Source organism: Anopheles coustani, chromosome 3 (genome assembly GCF_943734705.1).
Source record: "Anopheles coustani chromosome 3, idAnoCousDA_361_x.2, whole genome shotgun sequence".
NCBI lineage: Eukaryota > Metazoa > Arthropoda > Insecta > Diptera > Culicidae > Anopheles > Anopheles coustani.
The window spans coordinates 76,493,253-76,521,130 of record NC_071288.1 but is presented as its reverse complement, the minus strand read 5'-3'; the positions used below and the strand labels follow the sequence as shown (position 1 = coordinate 76,521,130).

Below are 27,878 nucleotides of genomic sequence, written 5' to 3'. Positions count from 1 at the left end.
AGGGTTCGGCCGACGAGCTGGTGTCGTCGTCGTCGTCGTGACAAGTTTTACCTTACCCTTTTGCGCAGAGGTGCAGAAGAAACACGTAGCTCACAATACAACAGCGTGTTCCGTTGGATTTGCCATTAAATATGTCGGACTGTTCCACTTCGTGGTAGGGTTCGCTTAACATTTTACGGAACGGTGGAAACTGTGAAGATGCACCCAAGCATCTCGTTTCACCTGAGCGTGTGCATCAGAATAGACTCAATTAATCCTTGGAATGGGAAGGAATTTCTTCGCCTCTGTGTAAAGTAGGCATCTTCGACGAGCCCTACACGAACTGCCTAATCAAATGTCATGATTCGCCATCGATTTCGACGAGGCGCACGGCTATAAGAGTTGCATAAGCAAATCTGCTAAACACCGGCATCGTTGGGATAAACACAAAGCACCGCGCATGTAACCAATGCATGCAAAGTAATCAGATGTGCGCGCGCGCACACACACACGCGGCCACAAACACTCTATGGTACGCCATGCAAAACGGGTTCATTAAAACGGACATTTTTGCTGTGACAAGCGTTCGCTCGCACTTCGTTAAATGGTCGATTGATGTGTGGTGGCTCGGCCCGATCTTCCTTCCCCCCCTCAATGAGAGGACATGGAAAGCACGTCTTTCACCTACTTACCATCGAGCCTCTGATTGTAACAAAACAAAGCGAAAACGAAAGGAGGCGAGGACGGAAAAGAAACGACACACCATCGTCCTAAACCGTTCACCTATCGTTCGTCAATCTTCGACAACTTTAGGGAGAGATCGGTAACTAATGATTTGGAAGGGTTAAGTAAATCGTACCACCCTTCATTTGCGCGGTGACATTGCGCCCGCCTGGGTGTGAATGGTGTGTCCTACGCGTTTCGCTAAACATGTCCATCTGTCAGCGAATTCAATGATGTCATTCAGTCGTTCGGCCGGTCCACAGGCGAAGGTTTCCATCTTTGTTACCATCTTTCTCCGACTAGACATTTCAGATCGATTCGCTTGAACGTTGGTTTTCGATAAATGGCGCCGAAGAGGACAAAAACCTGGAATTTCTCTAAGAAAATTGGCGCGCAAACAGCGGAACTCGAAGGCCAATACATGTGTGTTAATTGTGCCAAATTGAGGGCAAGGAATCGTATTTTAACACTCTTGAAAGTTATTCAAAAACGATTGAAGATTTGGAGGTAATTTTTGCGAGGCCGACCTCTAACTTACAGAGATCGAGAAACATGGACGCGAGATCCAAACCAAAAAACAACTCCGGCTCACACTCCGGTTTAATTACAAAATGAACCTACTGCTATACCAACAATGGTGACTGAGAAGAACATCGACATCACAAAAAAAGCGACGGTCAACAGCGTTATAAATCTTAGCCACAATCACCCTCAACACCGTCTGAAGAACTCGCTCTCGAGCGGTATTTGTAAGGCTGTAAACGTAACAAAAGCATTCCATTTTGTTTCTATTGCTGCACCCATATCGCTCCTCGGCGTGCGATGTAGTCACACGCGTATTTCATCCCGCAACGCAACGCCCCCGTTAGCATGCGGATTTGTCTTTAGCTCTAACCTTCCGACGTGGAATGTGCGGATTTAACGCATTGCTGGGGAGTGAATGATTCCTCCACACCTCAAACCAGCACCGGTAAGTTCTGCAAACGAAGAAAGGCTGGGTCAAGTAGGAAGCTCGACGCCTGTTAGTAACTTCGATATTGTGCCGAACTCATGGCTCAGTGAAGTACAACAAAGCGGCTAAAGTATGTGTATTGAATCCAACATATGGTACGGTACAACAATAATTGAAGTGGAAAACGCAGAGGAGGAGAAAAAATCGCATCTACTGAAACAATCACCACCGAAGCGCTATTCGTCGAGACGCTTTAGAGCTGTCAATATCTCTTTTGTAGGCAAGTCACCGTTCGCACATTTCGCGGTTGAGCTACTACTCATATGTCTTACGCTACGAGGTTCAGGGATAGAGCACGCGCTAACGCAACTTTCCGATGACGATTACTCGCCCTACTCGTGGTGCAGGTGAAGTTCAAAGAAACCCTAGCCGCCGCTATATCGCCGCGAAGGTGTGGAACTGCGATTGCCTGTGATTTAAGAGGCCCTCGCTCGCGCGCTACCTGTTAATGAACTGTCAGCGATGGAGTTAATAATTTACTGTAGTTCCTACGAACGATCCCCGCGTTGAAGGTTCGGAGTGGTCGGGGTTTCGGAGTGATTACTGAGGGTTAGTTCGATGGCCCAATCCGATCGTCGATAAACGCGCAGGGGACGTACCACTGTCCAAGTAGTACCGTGCTCTTATTTCCTTGTAAACGCAAAGATTCAGATGGAATTCCCTATTTCCTTGCGATATTGGTGTCAAGTATCCACCTGTGCTGATTCACTTCCCTGCGCAGATCCGCAGCTGTCAGATAGCGCCAAGCATGTCCTTCCATCCCCAACGTTAGGGCACTTCAATTCTTCGCTGACCTTCCTGGACCTGAGTTTCTGCGTCAATAGGAAAGGAAATGAATCAAGTTCCGGAGGAGTGTTTGGAGTGACATAACATGAAATAGGCTACAAATCGGACGATCTCGCCGCAATTAGGCGACCCAGTACCGACAGGAAACGATGTCACACACCGCAGACGGTCGGCGCGCGCAAAACACTAATTAGGGATCGGCACGAGAGCCAAGCTGAAGAGTGATCGGCGTCGGATCGGCGCTCCCATAGATCCAAGGATCTCCCGGTTCGAAGAAGTGGCGCTTGCTGCGCCTCTCGTGGCCTCGAAGCAGGAGGAGTTTGCTCTTTGCGTGTTATTGTGTTCCATCTACCATCTCGGGTCTCCACACTTCCTCGCCGTGGGATGGCCGACCGAACACAATTGGGTCACCTGGGAGCGTCAAGAGCGTCGTCCTCTGCGTCGGCCGTTGGCATCTCTGATGATCTAGGATGATCAAGCTTTCCGATCGAATGGTCGACCGATCAGGCGGGCAGAATTCAGGTCGCACGTCGACAATTGGATTTACCATGAGAAAAGGAAGTGCTCCAAGGGCCTCCTCGTCGTCGAAGCAAGCGCGAAACGAAACCGAACACGCACGTTTGCGCCTTATTTGGTTCGCCGGCTGTGTTTTTCGAGTGATGAACAGTCTCATCCCATCTCATTTCTTACTCACCGCGATGCTTAATTCGCCGTTCGCATCTTTTCCGAACCACCGTCGCGCGAGCGTTTGTTCTTCAGATAAAAATCGACACGAAGCAATTTTTCAAACTTGCTGCCAATGGAAGAGCGGTATGCGCGCGCACGCTCGCAGGAGAAAAAAATCCATCACACCAAATTCGAAAGGCAAAGGTCACGTACTTTCGGTTTTGGTAGAGGAAAAGCCAACAGTATGACAATTGCTGGCGCTGAGTTCTGCGAACTCGGTCACTACCTTTCGAAAATCTAATTATCGATCATCCACACGAGTTCGAGCGTCGAACGTCGGGCGGTGATGTACACGACGCAATGGAATTTAAATGGTAACGTATTGCTGCAACGCATTGAAGGAGTCGATACATCGATTCGTCTGAGGTGACACAGAAAAAAAAAACCTCTCGAAAGATTCAAAAACAATCGAACCATGTATCCATTCCCACCCCAGATATTACCTCATAATAGGGACTGTTCGATAGATCTCATTTTGATTTCAACCTTCCGGCACGCAATAACTATGAAATTATTAACACCGTGTTCAATAGCTTCACATGCCCTTTTTAAAGTTATAGTGTTTATTTTACTGTTTTTACAATTTCTTTATATTTTTGTCACATGGTTACTACACAAGTCAATAAAAATTTAATTAGATTTTTATCATTCTGTGTTCACTATAAGTGAAAAGTGAAAGAGTTTTTGTTTGCGGCGGAAACATAAATATTCAGGTCGAGAACTTTATTACGTCTATTTTCAAGAATTTTAAGATCCTGGGATTCAACCATGAGTGACGATGGTATTTCAAAATATGTTATAATTAATTCTTGTAACATTATCTTTGAAGTGTAAAAAATATTAATCAAATCTTACTATGCAATAATTCCTGTTTGAGAATGTAATCATAAAAATTTAAATGAATTAAGAAAACATCAACGCAATAAAAAAACAAAGAATATATAGTTCATTTTTTTACAGTACTTCTAGACAATGAATAACGGCACAAATTTAAACATTTTCTTCAAGCTTAAAAAGTGCGATCAAAAAGAAACAAACATTTCTGAATCAAGGATAATTAACAGTAAAACCAATTACCTATAGTACGGCGTATGAGACAAAAATGCTTCTCTTCAGGTCGAGGAGATCTTCTACGTTGCGTTCTAACTAAGCCAAGGGCATCGAAATCACACGAGTCGTGGACCGAATTTCCATGCAGTCAATTATTGATCCTTTACCAATCGGAGCTAATCATACGTTTCGGCGTATTCGTTTCTGTTCTGCTTTCGAAGGCTAATGAGCATGCTGATTGATTTTGCTATTGTTTATATAAATTTATTTATAGTAGTCTATAATCTTCAATATCAATATAAGATTCTTTGTAGCAAGGTTTTAAAAACGAGGTATCAAGGTTAACGGTGACGTTCTGGAAGGGTTAATAGTTGTTGTGCAGACGGGCCTGTGTCCCTTAAAAGGCAACGGAGGGTCCCATCGAGCGACCACATTCCACTTTGCATTTGATGCCTCTTTGCCCCCCTACAGGGTCAGCCCCTTCATCCACACCGCGTTCCATTGCATTGTGCATTGGTGCATCGCAGAATCTCCTACAATCTATTTATTACCCGCTCGACGCTCGATCTTCCACCGAGCCTCCTCAAGGGTGGCTCATCCGGTTTTGCAACTTTCGCAAGGCAGCACACAAAACCCACACACAAACAAACCACCTCGTGCCGGTGCACGGGTGATTGATGAGAGTGATTTTCGCGCGCGGAAATCAGGGGTGCGCAAGCGCAACCGTCTTAGACGCAGCCGTTCTTCCACTGCATACACATTAATTAAACCGATCCACAGCGAAAGGCAACGAAAGGAGTGTTCGGTGCGCGGTTCCGCGTTTCGACCGGCCTCGGGCCAACAGGTGAACCTAGATCGGCGACCGGTATATGGTGATCCTCACGGCGACGATCCCATCCATAGCCATAGGGGTGCTGCATATCTGCTCCGCAAGGCGCCACCGACTCGGCAGGAGGGAGGGATGATCTATAGAGTCCGGGCAGAAGGGGCTTGCCCGAACCTGAACGACAGTCCGCAGAGTAATGTGCACCATCATCGGCTATTATGTTTCCGCGCAGGGAAGGCCAGAGGGAGTTGAGGGGGGGGGGGGGGGGGGGGGGGGGGGCGACTTCAGGGTCAATCTAAATTGTGCTCGCGTTTTGAGTGGATCCTTCCCTCACCCGAACGGTAGATTGTTTTCTTTGGCGATAAGTTATTATGACTAATGTTATATTTAAATGTGTGCTAGTATGCATGATTATCTCAGAAAATAATGATAAATGGCAAATTGCAAATTGTCTTTAAAATATGCTCTACTTCAAGCAACAATAACATTTTTTACTATTTTTCTATTATTCTATTTTTTGAGTCGAGTTTGTGGGTTTTCTATTCTCGATCAACAATTAGACTTGACGAATAATTGTTGAAAACTGAATCTTATTTCTATCTATGAATTTTTTCCAACAAACAAACTTTAGAAAGTACATAATGGATTTCTAAATTTAAGCTTTTATAAATAACCCGTTTCTCAACATCTTATACTAAAAAGTTAAGGGAAAAGTTGTTTTTCGTATTGTTATTTATTTAAATATTATTGCACTTCAATAAATACCAACAATCATTTGTAAATTGTAATGTAATTTAGAAAGCTCATTAGACTCGCTATTCCCGAAATCTTTTTAAACAAAAATAAAATTGTAAAAACAAGACTATATTCAAGAAGCTATATTCGAGAAATAGTTGATCTACTTTACATTTTGAGCAGTTACAATTTGTCCTCGAAATTTTGTCTAAAAAGATTTATATAAAACCAAATGTTAGAACTCGCGTGGAAGAAGAAAAATTGTACGAAAAATATGAATATACTATTTTTCAAAAAACTTGTTCTTTAATATACAATGTTTCTACAAAACCCATTATTGAATTGAATGGAACATCTTAACACCTTCAAACAAATCACTGTAAAATAACATCAACAAACAAATTACACATCGCTGCACGACACAAGAAACAAATCAATTTGAAAAATGCTGCAAGTATTTTCACGCTCAATAGATTGCATGATAATGACACGTTCAATTTCCCGCGCCGTCCCCGAGTTTTGATGGCGAATCGTTAGAAACGATATCCGGAGCATGCCGTGGGTTTTGTAATTGGTAACGATCGATCAGAACCATCTCGCGATACATTTACCATTTCCTCGTTTGTCCAGCGGCGCGAAAGTGAAAGAGGAGCACTGGCATGGGAAATGTATGTCCCGGTCCGGGATGATGGTACACGTACGATGATGGCTAGCCAGTACTGAACGCCTTCCTGGAAGAGTGGCTTTTACCACTCTCGTTACTCAATCGAACTCGAGGAGGCGAGGGTATTGCCGCAAGACGTCGTTTATTTGCCATCGTCTCCAGTTGTTGCCAGACGGACCGGCGTTTGATACCGGTGACGTTCTGCGTCCGGACGTAACGTTCATGCGCACAGTGGGCCTTTGGATAATGCTGTGACGGACATAATATGAAAAGGATTTCATATTTTCTCACTATGTTCCATTACTTCTAAGTTACTGGCTTTTGAGTTTATTTGCTCAATTTGCTTGAGAAACTAATTAGAATACTTGTTTGCATTGATAACAATCTGTCTACTATCAAATATCTCTTCAATGTGTTTAGACCTCCAAAGAAGCATTTGTTCTTTGTTTTAGACGCGTTTTTAACATTTTTATAATAGTTGTATACTTAAAATAGAAAAAAAGGATCCACAATTATCAGAGTTGTAATTTCTATTACAACCCATGTAAAAATCTGTAAATAAACGACACGGTCCTGAAATCAAATGATCGAAAAAGAACCCAGTTAACGAAATGAAAAAGTTTATTAAAAAGTAAGAAAATGAAGAGCACAATCTAACAAATCCAATCCTCGTGTGGACCATCGCCCTCAGGAAGTATCGTCCGAAGTGGTAACACCGAAATGACAAACTCGTCCCGACCCGAGAAGCACGGGACGACGATTAATGCAAATACATTACCCGTAATGCGATGCGATTAGGCTGATTAGATTAGAAGCGTCCAACATTTGCAGGTCGCCGCTCGATGGCCTCGGATGCGGCCACGGTTTCCCGGTTGTTTTTTTCGCCCTTGTGGTCGGTGTCCGAACCAAAGCGCACCACTTGCCCGTCACCCGAGATGGAGAAATGGAGTCAATTTTGTACTTCCTCCGCTTCCTTCGGGCCGTCTGTATGTGTGTCTCGGGAACGGCTATCACGATTGAGCACGCGCCTGGCCCACCTTTTTCGGTTCCCGATCCCGGATTGTTGCGGCGTGTTGCCTCAAACGACAGTCAATTAACAGCTGCCTTCGGACCGATGAAATAGAATCATTAGTCCTCTACCCCCTCAGTTCCACCACTCGTTCACTACTCCCGGCCACTTCTTGCCGACGTCGCAGGATAAGCCGCTGTGAAGGCCACTCACGAGGCCGCCTTTTCTGTCAACTCGGGTGTCTCTTTCCCTTTTTCCGGCGCGATGCCCGTCTTCCTCGTGCCATTTCTTGCGACAAATCAATTCATTATGGTGGATTAATCTCTTCTGAGCTGCGGACTGATCGATGGTGTGTTTCCGCCACCCCGATCCGATCGTCGTGATGCTCGGTGAGGTAATCGATCGGTTGGTTGGCAATGTATGGCAATACTATTAGTTATCTTGTTTCAGTGGCAAAGCTGCTTTAGGCTGAACTTCTTTTTTCTGTGAATTTTTATACTTGACATCCATCCATCGAAGGTTCTTTATTTAGATCTTTTATTGTCCATTTATCTATATTTTTTTCTCATTTATCACGTGAAAAGCGTTTTTTTAAATCAATTTAAATTTAAAAAAAAATGAGAATGAAAAAAAGGTAATTGTCCAATACTTTTCTACATGTTTCAAACGTGTTAAATGGAAAAGTAAAGTGTGTGAATTTCGAAACTTTTATATGTTTACTTACTTCAAAACAGTGCAACTCCACCACATGGAGCGTTGATATTTTTAAAACATATCCCATACTGGTTTGCACACATTTTCGTTCCGCATCGAGTCGGCGATCAATGTTCCCGTACTGATAACATATCGTCGTAAAAGCTTCACACGATCCGGTCTGCGTCGGATGCCGCACGATGCCGGATGTGCCATGCGCAATTGACAGCGAAAGGGCTCTTCAGCTATGCCGCTCCGCAATGCACTGCATCGTGGTCTGAGGCTCTTTTCCTGCCACGAACAGTGGTGATGTAATAAGAGTAAGGTATACATACATATCACGTGTTATGACTTCTTCGCTCCACATTTCCCTGTTCGAGTTATAAGTCGTTACATCCTGCTGATCTCCCGCCAGTGCTTCGAAATGGAAGCATCATTGCCGGTTTGATTTATTTCGATACGTGAACTTAGTTACATGGATGTATAGATAAATGCAAGAAACATATACTAATCGCTGTAATTGGGTGGCATGTATCTACTTTCTTACATACGAAGCATATTTTATTGCAAAGTTATTGAAGAAGAAATTCAAAATTAAACTTAGATTAATTCAACGAATTTCTATATGACTGATTAAAAAAAAAGAGAAAAATATCGAAAGGAAATGAACTTGAATCGCATGTATTACCGATCACCAAACCACATGTCTTAGGGACTCGTTAGAGCAAATCGGGGTTTCTGTGGTCGTGGAATAGAATTGAATTTCGAATCCCATTTTCTCCACATTAAATTAAGTCCCTCCAAAGGGTAAATTTTTCGAGCGGAACAAACTTTCACGATCACGACCAAAGACGGAACAGTAAGTGAAAATTGCAGTCACCGTTTGTGGAGTAATAATACTCTCAAAATGTTTTAGAAAACCAAACGGTCTATTGAGAGTAAATCTGTTACATCTTCCATTTTTATTTTACGCCGAAAAGTATGCAATAGGCGATGCACGGAAGTTTGATCGCTAGTTCATCGCTCGGAAGAAATATTTAAGGATGTCCAGTTTTCTTCTCTCTAAGAAGTTCTACGAAGCCTTCTCATATTAAATGCATTTCTTGATTTCCTGAGAAATACCAACAAAACATTGTATTTATTACATTTTCCAACAACTTCTTTCCAGGGCACACCGTACAGTGGTTACACCGCAGCCTCCACAGACTCTCACACCCTGCCCTCGTCACCCACACCCACCTCCCTCGGCAGCAGTGGGCACAACCGGCAAGGATTCAACTTCTGGAAGGCCGGCTCGCAGACGCCCCTCTCAGCTTCATCCTCCAGCAGTTCCTTTTTCCGGCCAACCACCCAACGATCCTTGCCCTACAAGGTACTCAAAGTGATCTGGCGCTACATCAAATGGCCACTCGGGCTGCTGCTTATCTGCGGGCTGCTTGGGCTGGTCGTTTACTTCCTCGTTGTCGGTAAGTGTGTCGTAAGCGGAAGCTTGATTCTCTCGAATGGCTAATGGTTCGTTTGCCTATCGCTTGCAGATCGGGATATTATGAGCAGCGGGTTGTTGGGTGAGGATGGCTACGAGGTGGACGAGAACCTTTCGATCGACTTCAACGACTTTACCAGCGCGAACGATCTGCACGACCACCGTTTCCCGGGCGGCTCGACGAAGGAACCCAAACCGAAGGACACCCAAGGGTCCGGTCGCACCGCGGACAGTAAGTTCTCGTTCGGACTCGACAACGATCTGCTGGCCGTGTTTGGACCGCACTCCCGGAAGCCCTCGTACGAACGGGACAACCACCTAGAGCAGCATGACATCGGGACGTCGTCCGGTTGGCCGACAACCACCACCACCAAGACGAGCTCCACCGGAGCAACCGATGAGCAGCGGAAACGAACGGAAAGCGCCAGCGAGGAGATACCGGCGCTGGTGGTGAAAGTGACCGATGCGCCGATCCGGAAGACCAGCACAATCTCGCTGAAGGACTACACCAAGGCGCGGGTCGTCTTCGACGATGACGACTTTCTCGATGCGGACGATGGCGAGAGCCGGGCGAAGGAGGGCACGACGCGGGCGTACGAACCGGCACCGGCCGCGATTCAGGTGGGGCTCCGGGGCAACGTGGCGCGCGGGCCGGAGGTGCGGGGCTTCACCTCCGGCCATCAGAACAATTTTGGCGTCCCGATCGAGGAGGACGAGCGGCTGTTGCGTCGCCTAAACGAACAGCTGATGCAACTGGAACAGCTGAGACAAGTGAATTGAACACCATTTTCCTCGTTTTCTTTCTCTCTTTCTATGTCTTTCTCTTTGTTCGGGAAGTTTCGTTACTACTTACAGCGTTTTATGTTTGTTTGCAATCTTTCTCCTATCAACTTTCCTTCGAAGCATTCAATTATAACACTTTAAAACATGGACATATGTATCGAAAGTATAGATATGTATACTGTCGTAATGAGAAACAAAAAACAAGTGTAATCGATGTTTAAAGTTTAAATTCAAAATGCATTTCATATTCGGACAACAACAAACTAGTAAAAATTGTTGGTATTTCAAAGTTTTGGCTTTTTATATGATAAAAGATAATGTTGAAGACTGTTGTGAATATTTAAAATTTAATTATTGAAGGATTGTTCCGATTGAAAAAGATTGCACTTTTATTGACCTTTGAGGTTTAACGTTCTAATTAAGGTCTGGACTGGGTGGTACCACATTTCACAATAAGATAATCGGGTCAAAATTATATTTCACAATTACAAAAAACAACGACTGGTACATGTTTTGCAAATCTTGGTGCGTTTATCTTATAAAATCCAATCCCATTAAAATTAGAAACAGATAGTTTCACCGATTCCGGTTTTTTGTGTTTGTTTGTTCTACGCCAAGAATGTGTTATTAACGTTTGCACATTATAAACACATTTTCTTCTAATTGATTGCACGGTTCAGAGAAGAAAGCATACCAAAACAACGTCTGTCTGATAAAATACTATGGAAACACACATGCCACACTTGTATAAATGCATGCGTGAGATCTTGTAAACTGTTTTAAAACATTTCTTCAATAAGGTTTTTTTAAATTGATGTGCACTATGCTCACCAATCGGTGAACAATTTCACATGTGTAAAACTGTGTTTAATTGGGCTCGGAATGATCTTTTTGGTGTCTTGCATTTGCTTATCGCATGGTTAATGCTTTGGTCAAAAGAAGTTTCTTTTTATACGTTTAAATGGCACGATCTTAACACTAATGATAATATTTTATTCCACTTACTCTACGAAAACACATAGAAAAATATAACAATCCCTTCGGCTACGACTGATTCGAGCCTCTACCGGACGAAGGTTTCCCCGACGCTACCCATTCTGTCCCGTTTTGAAATCACGACGGAAGGGTTGAAACGATTCAATATTTCCGAAGAAGGTATGTTTGTATTAATTCATAATTTGTTTCCAAACTAACAGAATTGTTGCTGAAATGTATCTTATCGTAGGCATATGTCAGTCCACTTCACTACCGCTCTGCCGCGGAGTTCTGCCGTACGACTTGACGGTCTCGAACAACCGGCAGCTATCACGTCTCGAGTACGACCACTTCCAGTATCTGATCAACTCGAAGTGCTCGGTCCGGGTGGCGGAGTTTGTGTGCCTCGTGCTCGAACCAGAGTGTCGCCCGACCCGCATGGGAACGCTGACACCGTGCAAGCGAATCTGCAAGTGTAAGTGACAATTCGCGAAATGGTTTTCCCAAAAACTTCCCCACCGATTCTTGCTGTTAACTTGGGTTTTCTGTTCTTTCCAGCTATTTTGGAACCCTGCGCCCACATTATCGCCAGCTCGGAAGCTTTAACGGCGACCTTCGACTGCGATAGCTATCCGGACTCGGACGATCGGAACGTCTGCGAGGACCCGACCCGGCTCGGTCAGTGCTACGCGAATGAGTTCCGGTGTGCCGATAAAAGCTGTATCCCGCTACAATGGAAGTATGTGAAGAAGGGCAGCACCCTGTTGGGGTTCTACTAAAGAATTTCATATTCCGCTTCAGATGCGACAACATCAAGGACTGCCAGGGTGGCGAGGACGAGTCGGACTGCAAGCAGTGTGAGCGGGACGAGTATCGGTGCATGTCAAACGATAAGTGCATTCCGGACAAGTGGCGCTGCGACCAATACGAGGATTGTCCCGATGCGTCGGATGAGCTAGATTGCTACTACGACGAGCCAACGACCTACCCATCGGCCTACGGTAGCCAGCGGGAGTATCCGTTCGTGCAAGTACAGGTCCCGAACAGTCCGAATGGGTAAGAAGCGAAAGGGAAGAGGGTATAGCGTAGCCGTAGCACAGTGAACGCACGCACGCACGCCATGCACTTAAACAAACTACACACAAGAGATCGTGACCAACCGGAGTGGAAGTAGAGAACAGTAAGGGTAAGGGCAGGACTGACTCTGGACGTGAGTTCTCAAAGGGTACGTAGTATGACGATCGAGGCATCCAGCTGGAGCCCAAGGTCATCATGGACAGGGGAAGTAGAACTGTGGTAAAGAACTTGATCATTGTGACGCTCAATTAATAGACGCTGTAGACAGAGAATGGTTTCTATGGTGACGGTGACCCAAAGTGGACGGAGACTATCTGGTAAGGACTGAACATAAACAGCTGTAGACTTGGATGACCGATCCTCGGAGTACTTCGACGCGAGACGCATTTCACTGTAGCCATCCACCTTAGCTCGCTCCGGAATCTTCTGCTAGCTCTAGAAAAAAAGTTCTTTAATTACTTGGCTCGTTTTCGTTTTTTTTCCCGTTGATAACACTTCCGTTTTTAGTCGCCCCTACATAACCATAACCAACGAAGATCGCACGCAGGCCGAAGCCGACCAGCATGATCAGACACAGGGTTCCAGAGATGGTGATCGGGAATACGCCAACTACGGCACGTCGGAAGAAGATGCCGACAAGTATGAACCAACGGCGGCGGAGAACGTACCGTTCGTGAATCGTCAGAAGAGTCGCAACGATACTTCCGCGGAGGATAGCACTGCCCCGGCGGCTGATGCGACCACTACCGATCGGTCAGCGGAGACGAAGGTTGAAGATCAAACGGAGGCCGAAACGAGCCGAACGATATCGGTGCCAAAGTCACTGGGTAATAGCTTTTGGGTAGCGCGCACATTGAGAACGGGGTGATGAGGAAGGATTAATTGCCAGCGAAAGGAAAAGCGACAGATTGTAACATTCTTACCACCTTCCAGTGAACTTCCAGGACAGCAAGGAAATCATGATGACCTCGGACTCGGAGAACGATTTCAAGATCAGTAGCACGAGCAGGGACTTCCTTACGACGGCCCACGTTTCCCCGTGCCCTGAGGGTGAACTGCGTTGCGTCAGTGGCATTTGTATATCGGTTAACCAGCTGTGCGATAGAGTAAGTGTCTACAAACGCAAACAACGCAACGAACTCATACTAACATGCCACTCTTCATTCGCTTAGGTCCAGGACTGTGCTGACGGTGCGGACGAGGCGGGATGCACCTATAAGGATTAGTGAATAGAACAATGGCGGCGTTAAATGGCATTTTGTCCCGCCAGTGATGCAATCTTTCATTCCCATTAGTTTGCTTTTTATTAAGTACGTTCCATTTCTCTCTCACCATTCGCCTAGCCTTCGTTGAGTGTATTGTTGCTCGATTTTTAAATTGTTGACTCGTCTTTAGTAGAGGACTAGGATGCGCTACCAATCGAATCTCAACCACCGTGCATGCGCATGCATACTTCATCATCCACTCCACCGGCGACAACCCGCACGACAACCAAAACCGGAGACCCATCTGCAAATAATGCATTGATAAGTAAAAGCAGCGAGGGAAAATAAGTACGAGAAATAGGGTACGAATTAAAATTAAATTAGATTTTCAATGGTTTCTCTTCTCTGGCCAACCCCGGTACCGCATACATGTGAGCATTTGTGTCCATTCGTACCCGTTACCATTAGATTAAGTTGGATCCCTTTCCACTGAACGATCCCTTTAGGTTACGATCGAAACCGCATCCATGCGTTGTCTTTCACCTTACGGTAATTACTTGCTAGGGATCTAGGAGCCGTTTATTTTCTTTCAAACACTATATATTTCGCTTTGTAAATAGAAGGCACACACACGTACACACAACACACACTGGCACGTAAACATACATACATGCATACCATCATACTTACATTTCATATCCGCTATTCTTTCCAAACTTTTGTAAATGTTTTATTTTTATCAGGCTAATAAACAGAATGAAACTATGGATCGATATTAATACGTATATTAAAATGATGTTTTATTTAAAAATATGGCAAAACAACGCGAATGTAATAACGCTTTAAGGATTGTACCCTTTAATGCTAATATAAGAGAGATGAAACATGGCTGTTAATTATTGAGAAAAAATCATTCTTTTCCCATACCGGGAATCGAACCCGGGCCTTCCGGGTGAGAGCCGGATATCCTAACCACTAGACAATATGGGACTTGTTGCGAGTTTGCTACAACTAACCAAACCGATCCGATATGTTCAGAAAAATCCTATTTTTATTTTCAATGGTACAAAACACCGGGCGCCCGCTTGGCAACACGCGGTCGCCAGACACGCGCATGACGTACGGGAAACTCCGTCCGGCAAGCGGCGATGACTCATCCATCGTGAAAATAAAAACAAACATGCAGTTTGGTTCACGAAAATGAACCCCTTTGGGGATGAATGTCGCCCCCGTCCCAACACTTTCCAACTTTCTCGCGCCTATCACATCGAGCGCTTGGAGATGATGCAATTCGATGATATAATACGTATCCCATACGGAAAGAAAGCACGCGCACATACGCAACTACGTTGATTGTGTGCTATTGTGAAGACAATGCACGTTTTGTTGGACGAAATTTTAAGTTAATATTTAAATTAAATAAATATTGTCAGTGACCGTTGAATAATAGCTATAGCAGACATTTAACGAATATTTGTTCAAGTCCTTTTACTTTGGCTTATGATTAAACCTGTTCACTTTCGTATCTATTTTGATGAGGAAGAACACATGGGTCCATTGTTTTTATTGGGCAGAATTTCCCACGCTAGCGCCAGATGGTTCCCGTTGTGCAAAATGCTCTAAATAAACCTTCTTCGTCGCTGGATGAAACGAAGCGCATGAACTCATCACACTCTCTGTGGCGTTGGTAGAGAAACAGTACGACTCAGAAGAGCATCGCCAGTCTTATTCTAGACGCGACCGGGAAGGCACGTGTTTTCGTTCCTCTCGGAACGCGAGAGATTATTATCGTGGTTTACACTTGTGCCTTGCGAATCATGATTTGTTCAATTGATTGGAAATTCGGATTTTGTGCATTTAAAAAATGTTCATGCTAAGCGTAAAGGGGCGTGAATTTGTTATCTAAGTGTACCAGAGACCAACAACGTTTTCGATCTTCTGTGCAATGACACATTCCATCTCCAAACGGGAGATGGCAAGTGATGAATCATTATTTATTGTCGGCGGGCTACTCGCAGCGTGTGATGTTTTTTTCTGATTTGAATACTAAACCACTGGCACATGGTGTCGTGGGGTCGTATTAGTGCATTGTCGTCTGCTGCTGCTGGTGGCAAGTTTATCGGATTAGTCAAACAGCAGGGTCACGCACAAGTTGCTTGAACTTTGTACCAAGTCCGTTCGCAAGCGCGCGATTCCACAGCGCCAGACATCGCCTGCTGCTATCTTTTTTGTTTTGCTAGACTCCATCGGTTGGTCCATCCGGTCGCGGGTTCTAACCGTTGTCAAACGCGAAGTCAGTGACTCACTCCGGAGGAAGAATTTATGTGTGTGTTGCCTCATCGCTTGGCGAAGTTCTAACCGGAGCAAAAACATGACCGACAAAGCCGCGTCTGGAAAAAGAGAGTGAAAAACGAGGCCCACCACCCACCCGTACAGAAAATCACAGCAGGTGGTGATTGTTTACCGTTACTCGGAACCGGAACTTTACCTTCCACCCGCTCAGTATTTCCGATGTGTTAATTCAGCACTACTTGGGAAAGAGTACATTCGGTGTGACTTAAGCTACCCTCCTCTAGCTGGTTCCATACCAGCTCCAATGGGTGGCTGTGAAAATGTTACGAAGCGACTATGTGATTGTGAAGGTAAGTTTTGCCGGCAACTTTAATCCTACCGGTGATTTATGTTCTTTGTCGTAGAAAAGGTGGTTGTCACAAAGCGGGGGTTATACTCCGATCTTCTGATATGAAATATTACTGTATGGGACTACCATTAGAAGATACTGTTTAATGGTGGAGCATGATGATTATAATAACATTTTCACACATGATGAATGAATCCGATTTAAAGCTCATTCAGAAAATACCGATTGTTGAGTTTGCTGTGATACATGAGTTTAAAGCAGAATACAAAAATCGATAACAAAAATCGAAATAGAGAAACATGTATCACAATGAATGCACACAAACTCAAACATAATTGAGTCTGATATGATATCAATGATATGGCATTAACCACCTGTTACTTACTAACTCAAATGGCGCTACAACCGCTGATCAGCTAATATATTAAATAAATAATAAAAAAACGTGATAGGCCATACGTTACAGTTTAATATGTCCGGCTTTCAATTTAAAATATATTTAACGTCAGTTAGCAAGATGCCGGCCTGTCTGTTACTCCTGAGTTGTTTTTTAACAATGAGTTAAATTTTTAAACTACCGTATCAACTCATTGCCTAGCGTAATTTTATACTTTTGTACATATACATCGTAACATCGTTTATAAAACAACGTTCAGAGACGTTATGTTATTAAAAAAAAGATCAACAACTCTAGCAACCAGACAGATTTTGGCAGTACTATGCTGATTTAGACTACATGTGGCACCCATATGTTCATCAAATGTTCAGAATATTTTTATGTGGCTCATAATCCAATCTAAATAGTTCGAAGGTCTCCCAATTCTTCATAGTTATGCTATAGACTGACATTAACAAACTACTGATCTTTTTCATATTATTGTAATATTCTCGCTGGATAATTTAATAAGCAACAACCAAAGTTTGCAAATATGTCCTCCATCTGATAATATTCACCCGACGGATTACTGGTTAGTTATTTCAATATGCAACCTCGTAAACTACCAATAGCAACTCGAGGAACAAATGACTGATAATAATGCATACGCTTGTTGTATTTAATCTACCAAATTATTCAGTAAGCGCATCATAATGATGGGTTGACAAAATTTATAACTATTTTAATGCGTCGCGTTGCAAAGTATGGCTATTTTTGAACAAAATTAATTTCTGCAACGATTGATTCAAAAACGATACGGGCAATCTGCGCAAATGACAGGAGCGCCGCGCGTTTGTTTACGTGGATCGCGTCAATCGTGGAAGAATACAACCCTCGATATAACCTTTCTCATTTACGTACCAAGCGCAAACCTATAGCAACAACTGAGAAAAAAACAAACAGTCAGCGCCATCGACACTACGGGCGAAAGAGAAAACGAATCACATTGGTGCGTGTGAGGAGGGGGTGGTCAAATCAGAGTGCTATATTTTTTCGGAAAGAAGACCAAACACAAACACCAACTGTGCAGGCTACAAGAACTGTCAAACGGTGCAAAGGCAACATAGCAGTATCTTTCTCCAGAAACAGTTCGGAAGAAAAACACCCCTTCGAGCGAAGTTCCCCTCGCGAGCTCCGTTTATCTTTTCGTTTATTTTGATTGCCACGGGAAAAACCAAACATCTAGTAGACATAAACAAGTGGATCGTCGTGAACATTATTTTCCCTTCTCGAACAAAAGCGATTGGAGTGGAATTCCAAACAGTGGCCATCAATCGATCTGTGCATGCGCAAAATCGTTTGCGTCGAACCAACGACGACGACGGTTTCCTATGTGACTTTCCGTCTGTTGCTGCATTCCACATTCCTTTTCCCTTGTGCCAACGGTCGCCACGATAACACATCCGAAATTATGTGTTGACCATTGTTCTGCGCTAAAGGGCGTAAGATAGCAATCGAAGGGCAAAAAGAAAAGTGAAGGATTAACAAACGCACACACACTCTTGGGTAAGTCTAACGAATTGAGTTGTGCTTTGCGATTGGATGTTTCGTGAATGATAAGAAGCAGAAAGGCACCCTTTCGGGAGATAGTGATTCCATACCATTGTTGCCAGCAATTGTCCCGCATTGCACATCGTAAATCGCAATCACTGAACATTCGAAGGTGCTGTGTGCAAGCGCCTTAGAACAACCTGTTCGAATATACAATCGTATACGTTTCCGTACGCCTCTGGCCGGTTGCGTTCTTGAAGGAACGAGCGAGAAGGCACGATGCTGGACGACGGATGTTAGTCCATCAGCGACAATTTAGACTAATTAATTGCACATCTATGTGGACGTCCCTCTGTTTGCGAAGGGGGCGTTTTGCTGGAATGTTACCAATGCAATTTGTCGTTTTTTCAGACCAAATCCTACATCCTCAGAATGAATCGGGAGGAGAACCTATGCTGGTTCCATGGCAAGATATCGCGCGAAGACGCAGAGGACATCCTAAGGCGCGGTAGGTTTTTCCCAATACGATATTCTTTTTCAACCTCACATCACAATGAATCGTTTTCTTATTCACCTCCAGAGGGCAGTGATGGGGTGTTTCTGGTGCGCGAAAGCTCCTCCTCCGAGGGTGACTATGTGCTGTCGGTGCTATTCATGGGTGAGGTGGTGCACTATGCTATCCGGCGCCACGGGGACGACGCGTTCTTCTCTATCCACGATCACACACCGATCCACGGTCTCGACTCGCTGATCGAGCACTATCAGAAGGAGAAGGGCAACCTGGTGACGCGGTTGCAGGTGATCTGCCGGAACGAACCACCACCGCACGATGTCCGCAGCCATGGTACGACCAACCTGTTGCACCGGGCGACAAAGGAGAGCAATTATACCGTCGTCTCGGAGTTGCTGAAGTGTGGGTATAGAAACATTGACTCCAAAAATCAGGACGGCCAGACGGCGGTTCATCTGGCGTGCCTGCATGCGGACGATAAGATCCTTCAGAAGTTGATCGAACGGGGTGCGAACATCAACAGCCGCGATGCAAAAGGCAACACGCCACTTCATGTAAGTAGAGAAGAATTACTCACGTTGTAATGTGAGAAAAATAGTAAAAATATTTTTTAAGGAAATACTGTTTATCAGCTCTATGACATATGTTGCAGATTTTCGTAATATTTTATAACATGCTCATTCTATTTAAATTGTAAGTATGCATTCTCGTTTAAATTTCACAAACAAAAAAACTATAACATGTTATTTGCAATATTCAGCATCATCAATATTAATATAAGTCCACCTTGAAATTGAACTTTAGAATTCTTTTCACGATAATACGAATACGAATCGTTTTTAGAATTATTCTTTGACATCTTTGACATCAGACATTGGGTCAGGCACAAAATTAATACTCGATTTCCGTTTTCTTTCCAGTACGCATGCGCCAAACGGAACGGGCTAGAAATGGTACGGATGTTGGTGAGCGCGTCCGCTAATCTACAGGCACGCAACAGCGATACAGGCTGGGTACCTTTGCACGAAGCGGCAAACAACGGGAATCTGGAAACGATCAAAGAAATGTTGCGCCACCATGTCCCACACCGGCCGCGATCAAACTTTGGCGAAATGCCGTCCGACCTGGCGCGTCACCGTGGCCATTATCAGGTGGTGGAGTACCTCAATCAGTATAATCCACGGGATCCCATCACACGCCGGGAGCACTGGTACCACGGAACGTTGGAGCGCATGGCGGCCGTCGACAGTCTCAAAGCGCACAGCAAGACCAAGCGAGGGCAGCAGCACAACAAGGAGAACAGCGGGCCGGCGGAGAACGGTGCGGAATCCAGCTCCGGTACGTACCTGGTGCGCTACTCGGCCAAACAGAACGTGGACGTGCTGACGATGTTATACGACGACGAGCCAAAGCATTTCATAATCCAGCGTCAACAGGATTGGCTGTACATTGACGAGGGTCCGTTTATGAACTCGCTCGAACACCTGATCGAGCACTACACCCGGTTTTCCGATGGGCTGCCGGTTAACTTGCGCCACCCGGTACCGCCTGGTCCGAAGCCACCCATTCCCACGTTCGCCACCATACCGAAGTCGAAGCATCGAATAAATCGAGCCGCAACGGAAGGGGGCGCTCCTGGATCATCCTCGTCCTCGTTCCTTTCATCGCTCGTCGGTTCGAACGGGGTCGGAACTTCTTCCAGTACACTCACGAGCATGTTTCGCAAATCGAGCGAAAGTGCCACACTACAACCGGCAAAGGGTGGCGGACCTAACAGCGGACTGCCTGGTGCTCCGATGCGGAATCTTTCCGTGCCGAACGATGCGATGATGCAGATGAATCGGGTCGGATTGTTCGAGCGCAGCCCGGAACGGCCACCGAACAGAAGCCCCAAAGGAGGACGCGGAGAAGTCGACGAACAAAAGTCGACGGCGACGCTGAAGAAAACGTTCATGGAAGGCATGCGAAGTCTGCGCAAAAGCAAGCAAAAACCGAAAACACCTTCCGGTGGTGATCCTACCGATGCGAACGGACGCGTGTCATCGGGTAGCACCGGTGATCATTCAATTAATTCGGTTGGGCTTGGTTTGCCGCCTACAACAGCCTCGCCCTCGTCCTCCTCCATCGAACCCACCGTAAGTCCGTCGAAGTTGCTGCAGCAGTTGAAGTTTTCTTCCGACTTTAACCTGGTGGCCAGCTGTGCCGCGGCCGATGATATCTACAAAATTCCGACCAACAACTGTGCCATCGTGGACATTGACATCGGTGAACCGCCGGTCACCGGCGTCGCTCCAGTACCAATCTCTCCCCCGGTGCTCAGTTCTTCGACATACCCGGCGGATGTTCCGCCCACCGATGACGCTCCACCGGCCATTCCTCCGAAGCTGTCCAACACTTCGCTCGATAGTGTCAACAATAACGTCCACGATACTACACCGGCCAGTAGCACCGACTACTTCACTCAAAGCGATGATCCGGTTCACTCCAACCGAATGCCGGACGAGGAAAGCGAAGACATCTACTTCGTGGAGGTACCGATTCCACCCCCGCTGTCGTTGCTTCCTACGCGTCCACCACTTGTGGGGGCGGAGGGACCTGCACCAGTGTCGAGTAATAACAACGACGAAGGAGCGGGGCCACCACCCGCGATTAAGCCCGCCCCAACGAACTACGTCATGACACGGAACGTGCCGATCTTTAGCAGCGTCTCGGTGGAAGAGTGTCAATCACCGACCTCCCCGACGAACGGTGGCGCCCTACGGGCGAGCCGGTTATTCGAGCGGCTCGATTCGACCCAATCTGCATTCAGCAGGGCGAGCGTACTGTCCGGTGAGAGTGTCTTCTTCTCCATGTTTCAACAGAACGAACGGGCCTCCCAGGTGGACGGTCCGAACTATTTCATCCCGAAGGAGTGCATCCACCCGGAGGTTACGCTGGGACGGGGTGAGTTCGGGTACGTGTACCAGGGCTACCTGGAACCGTGGCCAGTGGAAACGACGGCGGGCAGCAGCAACGGTTCCGTTAGTCCTCCGATCAAAATGCTCGGCATGGGTCGGCTTCCAGTGGCGATCAAGAAGGTGCTGGACAATCAGGAACGCCGCGAGCGGACGGATTTTCTGCGCGAAGCGAGCGTCATGATACGGCTGCGGCATCACTGCATCGTGCGTCTCATCGGTATCTGCAAGGGTCCACCGTTGATTATGGTGCAGGAACTGATCCCGCTCGGTTCGATGCTCGTGTACATCACGAAGCACAAGGCCACGATCGTTCCGCACCAGGAGATGATGATCTGGGCGGCACAAATTGCCAGCGGTAAGTGGCGATGAACAGAATTAGTTATGGCTCCCCCTGCTCCATCAATTACTCTATTTTTTTCCCATCATCCCGTAGGCATGCAGTACCTGGAGGAGCAACATTTCGTGCACCGGGATCTGGCGGCCCGCAATATCCTGCTCGCGAACAAGTACCAAGCCAAAATATCCGACTTTGGGCTGTCGCGAGCCATCGGTGCCGGGCAGGAGTACTACCGTGCTAGTCAGGGCGGCAAGTGGCCCATCAAATGGTAAGTAACAACATGGCTATTATTTTTAGCTTCGGAGATTGCTTCCATAAAATATGCTAACCATTGGAAGACGTACAATTTGTTAGGCAATGTTGTATGAAGGCTGTTTTACGAAAGTTACCGGAACTTTATCCATCATCGTCACGACGTCGTGAATGTTCTGAAAGTATGATTTCACCAGACCTTTGTGCCGTTCATTCTTCGAGCTTGGAGCTCTCGTATCGTTCCAAACCGCTTTTTCCGATGTAAAATCGTCTGGGCAGGGTTCCTTAAAGATTCTTATGGTAGTCTCTGAAATACTAGCTTCTTAAACATCTACTTCTTCTTCTAACTACATAAGTGACTTTAATCAACATTAATTCCGCTGTTGTTGATTTACTATTTTGACCACGACAGATTCAATTAAACTCCTTCATAGTTTTGATCGAGCCTGGCTCGAGACTACAACACAAAAACAAGCTGCTTTTGATCTTTGAATAGAAAATTACTGATGTTCTTTGTTTTTTAATGAAAAATAGATGAATTCAGTGCATGTTACATGCATTGATATGATACACATGCATGGGGATGCTATTTTTCCTGGATCATTGTATTTGTTTTACTCCCTTTAAGAAATCAGTCTGTTAATTTGTTTTTTTGTTTATGCCTTCATAGGTATGCACCGGAAAGCTTCAACTACGGTACGTTCTCGCACGCCAGCGACGTGTGGTCGTTCGGAGTGACGCTGTGGGAGATGTTCTCGTACGGCGCCCCACCCTATCACGACATGAAGGGCGTCGACGTGATCACGCTAATCGAGGCGGGCCAGCGGCTGGCCAAGCCGGACGCCTGCCCGGACAAGGTGTTCGCGGTAATGCGCAACTGCTGGCAGTACAACCCGAAGCAGCGACCGACCTTCAAGTTCCTGCATCGGTTCTTCTCCGATGACATCGCGTACCAGAACCTGCAGGAGCTGGTCGGAGCGGGCACAGAAATCAACGCCAACAGTGCGACCATTTCGTCATCTCCGCCGAACAACGTCGGCGCCATTACCGGAGGCGGGGACAATGTGGCTGCCATCACCCCGTCGACGGTGTAGGAAAGGCGAACCCCCAAACCATTGCCCGGCTTATTATGGCTCTTCCAAAGGTGATAAAAGTGACTTCCCAGGAGTGTGTATATGTACGTATACGTTTTATAATTAACGTTTGTGCAAGTATTATGAGGTGGAAACACATTGCGTTTCCACTTTCATTTTATTCTATTTTTACGCCTTCCCCTCCCTTGGTTGTGTTATAATTTTACTACAATTTAGTTATTTATCAACATTTATTTATGCTTTTCTCATCATCTTTTCGATGCTTTTTTATATTTTTGATTTACTTTTCATGGGTTTTGTTTTATAAAAATATAATTTAAAAATATTGTGTTTCCAGTTGCATGATTCAGTTTATTTTGCACTCTTCGCTTCAAAAAGTTTCCAAGATACAGAATGATAAAATTGTCAAGTACTACAAAATAATAGTATTTATTTAGCAAGGATCATAGAAAACGACACTTCCACAAGCGAATTTAAATCGAAACGGAATTCTTTTCATGCATTTTTTGTTTACAATATTTGAACGGGCAACCATCCTGCAAGTATTCTTTGTTAATGTGTTTCGTTCTATCGAAGTGTCATAAAGTTTCGCATGCCATTTGAAACAACGGAATGTATAATAAGAAACAAAACGTGCCACCAAAATCGAATAAATTCCTTTGATGGGTCGATCACGTGGTTTTATAATGTATGTTTCATCGACGTCTCACGCTAGTCCATAAAGGAGATCCAGCCCAGGCCGTCGGATGACTTGTGGCCATCTCAATGCCAAGCAATTGTTTTTCTAAACCGGATGCAATTTACCTTTCGTTTATGCGTGGCATATTTACAGACAGCAGAGAATATGCAGATAGTAAAAATTATTAAAGTAAGATACCCTTGGGGGGTCCGCGACAGCCGAGCGGTAGCGCCGGTTAGAAAATCGTCCCATGAGCGCCGGGGCTCACCACCTCGACGGCGTGGGTTCGAATCCCAACCGAGACCGGACCCTCCCCTGTACGAGAGGACTGACTATCCACGTACAACAGGGAAACAAGTCTCGTAAGCCCTTAAACGGGCAGGCATGACCAAGGAGGTCGTTACGCCAAGAAGAAGAACCCTTGAATAAATGGAATTTATTTTATGTAAAAAGGTGCAGTAAAACATAAGAAAGTCCCGATTGTGTGCGCCGCTGGATTTAGTTTCGTTAAACGTGGGAAGACCCAAAAGAAAACGGCGCACATCATTCTTGATTGTTTGTTAAAAGACAAGAAAACCGTCCAGCTGATTAAAAGTATACTCTTTAGTTACAGAATCAATTACCCCATTGATGCCACACTGAGTTACTTTGGTATTCCTATTATATTTTCACTTTTTACCAGCATTTCGGTACCGCCTATGCATAAACTACCATAAGCACAAAACGTATAAGCTTTAATGTGGATGTACCATTTTCTTTCCTGTTACCGCCCTCTGTTCAACAAGTTCTGGTGCGCCATGTTTTGCCATGAAATGTACGTAAAGTTAGAAAAATGCACTAGCCGAATCGAAATGATGTGAAATTTGATTAAGTGTAGAACGATAAAACGTTTCAGTGTGTAAATGAATGTAAAGTTCCAGCGATCATATACTCCAACGAATACATTGAAATAAAGGAACTACAAAACGAAGGTAGACACAATTTGTAGAACTCTTAACATAAGAAATGTTCTGTTTTACAATATCACTAAACAATCAGTTGTCTGCATGGGTGTTAGTGAACCGGTACTTTAAAAAAAAAAACAACAAATAATAGGTGGAATCGCATACGAATTTGTTTAATTTTAACCATGGCTTAAATTAAGCAATGGTCTATTTTAGCCGCTCGAATTTGGTATCGCGTACTGTTTCAATTGACCATGGTTAAATGTTAAACCATTGATACATAGCCTACTTTGACGCTTTGATTACAAACAATTTGAATTGAACGTTTTCAAAACAATTTTTAATAAAAAAAACTCCTTTTTGTTTTTCATTATTAATTAAATTTGTAACTAGTTTTTTTCTTACATTTTTATTAACTACAAATGAACAAATAACAACACGATATGGAAAATACAAGCTTGTGAAATCTATTGCCTAGTGTAATTCGTAAAAAACATTGGCCATTCTGCCATTTACTTCGGTTTGTGTGCAAGAGGTGGGACATTTTACAACGAGAATTAATGCAAAGTAAATCTTCTGCCACTAATTCATGTCACAGAAAATATTTTAGTGGATTTCCATATCGTAGAAAATTATATCGACTCATTCGTATCGAACCAAGGCATTTGGCTCAACTGTAAACTGCATTCGGTAAGCTCTCTCTATAAATTATAAATAAATGCTAAATTTTTCTTTTTATTAGAAAAATTAGGTGGAATACGCCATTTTTTGCCTTCGTTCATACAACCGGATATGGTTCGGTTCGTTGAAGACTGGGATTACCCAATTTGGTTCAGCCAACCAACTCTGTTTAAAAAAAACTTACTTGTTTTTCGATAAGCTAATAAATATAAAAAAGATGCTCAATAACTAGTCCTATCCATAGTAACTTAGGTGTTAAATTGCCAAATGTTCTTTAAACATTCGTTTGCCCATCGGCGACATAACCGGTAATTATTTGTGTTTTTACTTTTTTATTAAAGCTTTTTCATCCACTCTAATGTTAAAAATGTATATTCTTGTGCCTAGTTTCACAAAAATATCGACTTCCCTAAGGATATTTTACAATAAAATATCTTGCGCGGAAGATTTGTTTATTTAACAACTACCCCAGACACATCATATAATAAACCATCTTCAACGCTGAAGTCAGAGCGTATGCGATGCCAGAAACGATGGTTTATTATACTGCTCGAAATTTTTACCCGCAGAACCCTACCCACCCTACTACCAATTTTGAATGAACTCAGGCCTATCCCCGTGGATCGGAGCGAGACGCAGCGACTGACTTATGCTCCGTCGCATTCGCGCTGCAGCACCGAAATTTTTCAACCCGCTCTTGAGTGAAACTTTGCATGAAAAATGAAATAAATCGAGGGATGGAAAGCATAAACCGTTACAGTTTGAACGGAAAGTGTATTTTTGAACTTTGGATGGCACCGGTGCTGCCACCAACGGTACAACATTTTCCAATGTAAACAACATTGACGCTTTCAAATCTATTATCGATGCACAATAAAGAGAAGAAATAAAACAAACATAGCTCCTCAATGGTTATTCCTAGCCAAGTGCATCATACAGACAAAAGATAGTCCCACGAAATACCTATGCAATAATATTTATATCATCTCAATCGCCTCAGAAATGATTGTGTTTTAGATGATCAAAGATGTATGATTTCAAAAGCATTCGAAGCATTCTCGTGCGGTCACTTCAAAGCAACACTCGATAGAATAAAGAATCCTTCGACAGAATTTCTATATGTGGGTATGTTTTCATTTACGTTATTACAAAATCGTATAAGTGTTACATACTTATAATGATAACGAGAAAATAGACTAATATTATTCAATTTATTGATGATATTAATCTGTTAGCTCGGAACGATCTGTTTGCGCATGCACATGCACATGCATATCAGCAATTCCTGCGCTACAAAAACATATTACGAGTTTGCTAGTTGCTGGCTTAAGTTATGTTCTAAGGAGGGTGGATGCGATATTTTTTTCTCCCAAATTCAATTTTTACTCTTCTCCCGTAGTTGCTACCATTGCTACCGCTGTACGTTTTACACCTGTGAATTAACGAATGCATATCAAACTAACATATGTTCGGCTATTCACAAAGTGTGTCCATTATATTCTAAACATCAAAAATATATCCCAACGATACATTGATCATTTGAATCAATGATCTCGAACGCCAATTATTGCGAAGTGTTTGATGTTAAGGATTCATGTTCGCCATTTGATATTTGAAATATAGAATTCTTTTTCGAGTTTTATCTTCGGGCGGAAACATGTCCAACAGTAGGGCGTTTTATTTTTTAAATAATCGACATAGACTGTCCTTATACCGATCAAATCTTGATTAGCGACGAACGTTTGCATTTCGGGAATATTACAATAACGTTGGCATTTAAAAAATGAGGCAAATTTTAAAGAATTTTCATGGGAAAACGGAATACGTTAGCAACTTTCTGTTAGCAGCAACTAAAAGCAAGTTAAAGAGTAGCATTTCGTTTAAATTTAAAACAAGTTTGACAACAACCATCTACGTTTGATTGTGTGTTAAACATCCAGCTTAATAGCGGACCATGTGACCAACGATTATTTAAAACCAGACGGCGACAAGTGGTAAAAAAGACTAGTAATTTATATTACTTTTGAAGCTTGTTACAGTATATTTAAAGTGTTTTGTGGTCGCTAAACTCCCATAGAACGGCATATCGTGGCTGAAAATCAGCGAGAACGATTTGCCCAAAGTCGCTG

The 27,878-nt window shown here is 44.2% G+C and overlaps 2 protein-coding genes and 1 non-coding gene across 3 annotated transcripts in view; 2 read left to right on the top strand and 1 right to left on the bottom strand.

Moving 5' to 3' along the window:
* The window catches only part of LOC131259524 (uncharacterized), a 39,899-nt gene extending 26,152 nt beyond the window's left edge, over nucleotides 1–13,747 (top strand). Inside the window, exons 2-10 of the mRNA XM_058261030.1 lie at nucleotides 9,372–9,669; nucleotides 9,739–10,457; nucleotides 11,492–11,624; nucleotides 11,695–11,919; nucleotides 12,003–12,183; nucleotides 12,246–12,500; nucleotides 13,029–13,348; nucleotides 13,455–13,633; nucleotides 13,700–13,747. Of these exons, the coding sequence (XP_058117013.1) occupies nucleotides 9,372–9,669; nucleotides 9,739–10,457; nucleotides 11,492–11,624; nucleotides 11,695–11,919; nucleotides 12,003–12,183; nucleotides 12,246–12,500; nucleotides 13,029–13,348; nucleotides 13,455–13,633; nucleotides 13,700–13,747 (2,358 nt within the window). The remainder of the gene's footprint in view (nucleotides 1–9,371; nucleotides 9,670–9,738; nucleotides 10,458–11,491; nucleotides 11,625–11,694; nucleotides 11,920–12,002; nucleotides 12,184–12,245; nucleotides 12,501–13,028; nucleotides 13,349–13,454; nucleotides 13,634–13,699) is intronic.
* An 897-nt stretch (nucleotides 13,748–14,644) lies between these two features.
* Trnae-cuc (transfer RNA glutamic acid (anticodon CUC)) lies at nucleotides 14,645–14,716 on the bottom strand. Its single transcript has one exon. It is a non-coding gene; the product is annotated as a tRNA-Glu (tRNA).
* A 3,228-nt stretch (nucleotides 14,717–17,944) lies between these two features.
* On the top strand, nucleotides 17,945–25,090 carry LOC131259520 (tyrosine-protein kinase Shark). The gene is made up of 7 exons (XM_058261026.1): nucleotides 17,945–18,309; nucleotides 18,706–18,802; nucleotides 18,875–19,359; nucleotides 19,726–22,117; nucleotides 22,196–22,367; nucleotides 23,022–24,313; nucleotides 24,535–25,090. Exons 2-6 carry the CDS (start codon nucleotides 18,727–18,729, stop codon nucleotides 23,443–23,445), a joined length of 3,549 nt encoding a protein of 1,182 aa, XP_058117009.1. The 5' UTR covers nucleotides 17,945–18,309; nucleotides 18,706–18,726; the 3' UTR covers nucleotides 23,446–24,313; nucleotides 24,535–25,090.
* The last annotated feature ends 2,788 nt before the right edge of the window (nucleotides 25,091–27,878 follow it).